This window comes from Cupressus sempervirens, chromosome 7 (assembly GCF_028749045.1).
Source record: "Cupressus sempervirens isolate cs-2001-9-10 chromosome 7, ASM2874904v1, whole genome shotgun sequence".
NCBI lineage: Eukaryota > Viridiplantae > Streptophyta > Pinopsida > Cupressales > Cupressaceae > Cupressus > Cupressus sempervirens.
In genome coordinates this window covers 885081007-885087413 of record NC_143124.1, presented here as the reverse complement: position 1 = coordinate 885087413, position 6407 = coordinate 885081007, and the positions used below count along the sequence as shown (strand labels likewise).

The 6407-nt window shown below is 37.8% G+C and overlaps 1 protein-coding gene across 1 annotated transcript; it reads left to right on the top strand.

Annotated features, from left to right (window-relative positions):
• The first annotated feature begins 2273 nt into the window (after positions 1 to 2273).
• LOC149550326 (replication protein A 70 kDa DNA-binding subunit A-like) lies at positions 2274 to 3436 on the top strand. The gene is made up of 2 exons (XM_089794458.1): positions 2274 to 2872; positions 3079 to 3436. Exons 1-2 carry the CDS (start codon positions 2274 to 2276, stop codon positions 3434 to 3436), a joined length of 957 nt encoding a protein of 318 aa, XP_089650584.1.
• Positions 3437 to 6407: the final 2971 nt, after the last annotated feature.

The window sequence follows — 6407 nt, the reverse complement described above, 5'->3', positions numbered from 1 at the left end:
AATGGATCGATCAAGAGCACTTTATTATGAATTTAGCTTTCAAATTGCACAACACTGGTTCTTCTGAATCGTAAAAGATGGTAAACAAAACTTGTGAAGCCTAATGAGCATTTTGTGCCTCCTTGAGGTACTCAAATATATGAGCAAAATTACCACAAACTGTCAAAAAGCTATGCAGATCTTTCACACACAATTTTCATTTCAAAAATAGAAGTAACATCATTTTTGTAGCTTCTTGTGTCATTTGTAGGCAAATCATCTTAGTGAATACTGTAAAAAACAAACAAAAACAAGTTTTTATACCCCTATGCAGAAATCGCAACTGCTTAGGGTATAGTCCCATGAAGAGAGGGGAGCCACTTAAACTGCTAAGAAGTTTAGGAGACTCATAAATCAGCTGGTCCCATGGCTTTTATAGGGAAAATTGTATTAAAAACAAATTGGTTGAAATTTTTTGGGACATTAGCAGTCTCATAATTCTATGGCACCAATTAATGCTAAAATAATTAATTGAGAGTCTTTGTAATGGCTGATGTATTTGATGTGGAACAACTGAACCAAATTAGGAGTTAAAACAAAGCTAGACTTTTTCATTAAGAACTACAACCCCCTCATGGATCGTACATCATAGCAGCCAAACTTACTGGCTCATCTGACAAGTGTTTCTTTGTTGCTTGGCATTTACCTTTTGTAGTTTTTGATTGATTTTGAGGGTTTGACTTAGAAGTTAAATACATTCTAGTTCTGAGCTAATGCAATGTATTTCTTTGCCCTTATGCATAATTTTGAAATACTGCATATCATAAATACATGTTTGATATTTTTTTGTAAAAACACACCCATCCTCCAAAAAAAATATCATCGTAACACCATCATAACTTTCACACATGACAATTTTTTTCCCATTATTTACAAACATTTCAATGTAGTAAACATATAATTATTGCACTATATCTTGCACACTTTTCTTGTAGAATATATAAGTATTGCAAGTTACATAAAAATACTTTATCAAGATAAATTTGGTTGAGATCACGCAACCCTTCTAGAAAAATATTTGAAGTATAGTTCATTAAATCCATCTTTTTATTAGAGTTCACATTTGAAGAAGGGAGCATGATAGATTGGCCTGAAACAATCCTCGCACTAAGACCAAGCGCGGACCCTCGCCCTCTTGGCCCCAACTAGCAAGCACATAGGACATCAAGCAAGAGGCGGCCTACCTAGTGGAGTGTTGGTATCTACCCTCCCTATTCATGCCACATCTAAATTTATTTCACAGCATCCAATCACCATACAATTGGAATCAGGGAGCATGACAGGTTGGCCCAAAGCAATTCTCGTACTAAGCCCAAAAGCGGACACTCGTCCTCTTGGACCCAAGTGGCAAGAAAATTGGATTTCTAGCATGGGGTGCTCTACCTAGTGGAATGCTTCTATCTGCCTCCCTATTCGTGACTCCTTATCCATCCTCTCGTGTTTCTGATTACTCCAACAATCAACCATCATAGGGATTGAAATGACTCCAATAGTGTCCAAGCTAAGCACAAGCACGAATACTCACCCCCTTGCCACCTTTAACCAAAAAAAAAAAGAGACCATGATGATAATGAAAATGAGTCAAATTTGTGATGTAATAATAATAATTGGACACATTTAAAGATGATCCAAGTTCCATAAGAAAAAAGTGTAAGCCCAGCCCATCCAATATAAAAGGCAGCCTGTAATCTAACCAAAAATGTAGGAAGCAAAAAATGAATAGGTCTCCTATTTCCTCTGTTGATGTTTTAGCCCAAAAATAGAGATAAACAGCAATAAAAAAGCATAAACAATTCACTGAACACTCAAAGCATTTTTATCCTGGGAAAACTCTTCGATAGGAAGGGGAAAACTCAGCCACACCAGAAAAAATATATTTTATTGATCATAAAATATTCATGTACAAAGCTCGATTTTACATATAATGATGTGTGTGTTTTGTTCTTCTGTTTAAGATAGTATGGTCCTGTAATTCACTAACTTCAATGTCTGATTCCTGTTACTATGATTTAATTTGACACTTGGTTATTGATATAAATTAAAGAAAGCTTGTATATATCTCTATTGGCACAACCCATGGAGCTTCATCCTCATACCAGTGATTCTTTAGCAAGCTACACCTTATGAGAATTACAATGTTATAGTAAAAAGTATAAATTCTAGAAGCATGGGTAGCAAAAAGGTGAGAATATATATTTCATTTAGTCACGTAATGGAGTCAGAAGATCGAGAGGATGTCGTTACCATCTCCAACACCAGCCGAGGGAGCAACAACAGGGCATCGGCAAACAATATGTGTACAACCAACCTCCACAATAAGAAGAGCAAATGGAATGGAATTTTCTCGGCGTGCCATCCAATTGCTTGATATGACTCGTAGGCCCATTGATCTAATGCTTTGGGGCTCAGCAGCTGAGCAAGTGGGCAGTGAATTGCAACAAAGCTACTACTTGCAAGACACTACAGTTCTAGTGGTTAAGGGAGGTCGTGTTATTGAGTTCAATGGAAGAGTACTCAACACCACAGGTAATACACAACTGATGATCAATCTCCAAATTCCAGAGACAGCGGAGTTAAAGTCATGGTTCGATGACAATGTTAAGGACAATGGTGAGCCATCGATTAGCTACACCCCACAACCTCCTGTAGTATTGAGAATGACAATTCATGACATACATGATCAAACTGTGCATTCTACTTGTGCTATAAAGTGCATTGTGAAAGTAACCATTATAGAGGTCAACACAGACAAGCTATCCTACCCGACTTGCCCCAACCAAGTGGCAGGAAAGCAATGCAAGAAAAAGTTGTCTGAAAATGCAAATGAAGAATGGTACGGTAAAAAATGTGACAAGCAATTTACAGAATGCAATTATAGCTACATGGTCCGCCTATAATTGCAAGACCACACTGGGGAGCTATGGGCAACCGCATTTAATGAAGGAGCAATACAACTGCTCGACATGACTACGAACACATTGCTAGAGCTAGCAGCTAAAGATGATGCTTGTGGTGGGGCCACTGTGGCGGCGACGGCAGTTGGCGTTGCCGCCACAGCGGCCTCGCCATATTGCTAACCACAGACATCGCAATTGCGACATTCGCACGTGCATTGCGACAAAATAAGCGTTGTCTGCATAGCGATGCTGTCGTAATTGATGATTTTGCGTCGCAATTGCGACACATTCACAAACATTGCGATGGCCAGTGGTGTCGACAGCACCGTCGCAAGTTTCCATGGACGTTGCAAGTGCGACACCCACGAAAGAACTGTAAAGGCTCCCGCCTCAGCGAACGCATGGGCAGATGCCGACGCCACCCCGTCGCAATGCGTGGTGAAGATGTTAGAATTGCGATGGGAACCACATCCATTGCGACGGGAGCAATGATGGGATAGAATGTTGAGCTTGCGACGGATAGGTGTCGAAATTGCAACATCCAAGAATAGACGTCATAATTTGTGACTAAAAAACAACGACGTCTGCTGCCATCGCAGTGGCGACACATTTGCGTCACAATTCTGACACTTGGCCATCGCAAATCGATGCCAAATGTATTAGTGTAAAGAGGAGTAATTATTTGAAGTACTTGCCTCCCGGCTTAATGTTAGTACCTAATTTGTCTCGTCATCTTTCCTTCATGGCATGCCAAAATTATTTTTGTCCTCAACATAATTAATGATCATTTCCTCTTATTCGAGATGCATCTAATGAAATTTTTTCTCCTTTAAAGAGAGGACATTAAGTTTCTTTTCTCACCCAAGATAAGCAATCATAGGAAAAATGGAGAAAGAAAGCCTTCTTCATAGTTGTAATGGTCATCGCTGTTTAGGTAATCCTTCTATTTTTTGGTTATTTTCCTCCCACTTGTTGAGTGAAGAATATTTGTGTTGTTTCTTTGCTTTTGAATTCAAGTAAAGATCCGAAATCATGAAGTCTACATTGCACATATTTGGGAACACTCATAGTTTGCAATGTAGGCCCCCCATAATAGCTAATATAGATTTGTTAGGAGTTGATTTGGGAAGTGTTTTAGAAAGATTGTGTGAGAGACTGACCAAACCTTTTTCTACTGAAGTGTTAGACAAAAATCTCCTCATGGCCTCCACTTTCCCACCAGCTATTCTATGCCTAGAATTGATTCAAGAGTGCATACATATGTATAATGTGTCTAAAGGAAATATATTGAAGAAGGATGGAAGTTTTTTGTTGAATGTCAATAGAGAGACCATATCTAGATTATTTCACCTAGAAGAGAAAAAAAATTTTGACCTTACCCCTACCTTGTTTGTGGCTAGATTTTCTAAGAAAGCAAGTAATTATAGGAACATCATAGCAAAAAGCTGGATCGAGGGTTTCTATAAAGGTGGGTCCAAGTTACCAAAAACCTTGAAGAAGAGCCTAATGACCACTCAGGTCCAAGATATAATGGTTCTATTACATAGAATCTATGGGTCTTCTCATGTCTCTATTTTTGAAGATTGGATTTACTTCTATATTCAAATTGTGTTAACAGGTCCATAATTTCTAGACTAGGAAGAATTAATAGCTAGTTCTCTTAGAGATCAATTGAAAGGTGCTTTAACTCTAAAAAAGGACTTTTTCATGTTGTCTTATTTAATGCACATGCTAGCTGCCACTTAGGATTTACAACATTTTCCACATGAACCCTGGACTGAGAGTATCACCATATATAATTATTGTCCTTTTTTGCACAAAGTTAAAGTCTTGGAAGATTTTAGAAAGGTTCATGATGTCTTTTCTAGAAAATTATGTTTTGATATGAAAAAGTCCCTACACCATAGACTATCACTTGAGTCTCACAGGCTCATTCAATTTTTGGTAGCTTGTACATCCAATTCCCAAGGTTTGCTTATTTGAGAGTAGGAGGTTTTGATGAGGAACCCATATGTCTTCCCATATTTTCCCTTGATTGTTTTGTCTTGGAAGAAGTAGTGTGACAATTAGTCACTGTGATAAACAAATTCTCAACCAAAGAGGCTTGTGACATCATTTTCCCACTTAAGCTAGGAAAATTAACATATGGAAGCATGGAAGATGCAACGTGTATAAGTTTTGACTTGGTTAAATTTGGTTTTGGTTCCTATCAGGCTAGGCCAGACTTTGATAGTGAAGGAATTATCCATAGCTTGTTTAATACTCATGCAAGGATTGTACATGTACCCATTGTGGAAGATTTTTGGGAAGATTGTACAGATGAGTTAGAGGTGAAAAGAAGGGGGTTATCCAATTTCACCATTTCACAAATCCACCTTTTTCAATTGTGTAGATATTACAAACATAGAGGAAGACAAGAAAAACATCCCAGCTCCCCAAGAAATTAAACCACTAAATTTTTCTATAGATTGGAATTCTATAGAAGAAGATAATATTCTTGAAATAAAAAAAAATGTGATTGAAAAGACAAAGTCTTTGTTGAGAATGAAAAAAGATACACATGGTAAAGACCAGATTGACCCTATTTCTAATGTTGGTCTTACAATTGCAGGTAGCAGAATGTCATCAAGGATCTCTAAGAAAATGATCCATAATCCCCCTCTTGTGTAGAAAACTCATTCCAACAAGAAAACTAAAATGTTAGTACCAGTAAGGCTTCACCAAGTGATTTAGGTATATGGTGAACCAGACAAAGACCAAGGTGGAGAGAGCTCATTTACAATAGCCAGGGAGTTCAAATGACTATAGGTTCATCTCCTCCAAGGATGTAGGCTATAGTCACCCTAGAAAAGGCTACTGAATTGCAACGAGATGCTATCACTTCTAACTAGCTTGTGGCTTCGATGAATAGGAAGAGGAGTCTAGTTCTAGATTCTTTCCAAGTTGATGATATAATGAGCAAATATACCAACAAGGCTCCCAAGCCTAAAAGGAATAAAAGAAAAACTAGGATAACCTTTGATAGTGTGACTGGGAGAAGCATAGCTGAGGCAGCCACTTACAAACAGAAAGAGGGAGTTGACAAGTTGGACCTAAGAAACTTCAAAGTTACACACATAGATTTAGGGGTAATGAACCATGAACTAAAGAACACTGGGTAGAGACTTCTACAAAGTAGATTATGCTACAATCATAGAAGGATTGAATTGAGAAGAAAAACTTAGAAATTGAGAACAATACAATGGCTAAGTATATAAATTCATTGAAAGGAAAAAGTCCAATCCTTGGTAATCAATCAAAACATGCCTTTGATTCCAACACCCCTGAAAATCAACAACTATTAGAAGATTTAAAGAAAGAAAAAAAGATTACATCTGTGTGTCCAGTTGGATCAACTTGGTAAGGAACCAAGTCACTAAGGTCATGCAGAATTCGCAAGAAATTGTTTCTCTGGTTGGAATTGCACTTGAT

Coding starts and splice junctions, on each gene's coding strand:
- LOC149550326 (XM_089794458.1), top strand. CDS start 2,274: ATGTCGTTACCATCTCCAACACCAGCCGAGGGAGCAACAACAGGGCAT. Junction 2,873..3,078: donor GAAAATGCAAATGAAGAATG/GTACGGTAAAAA, acceptor CGGCGACGGCAG/TTGGCGTTGCCGCCACAGCG.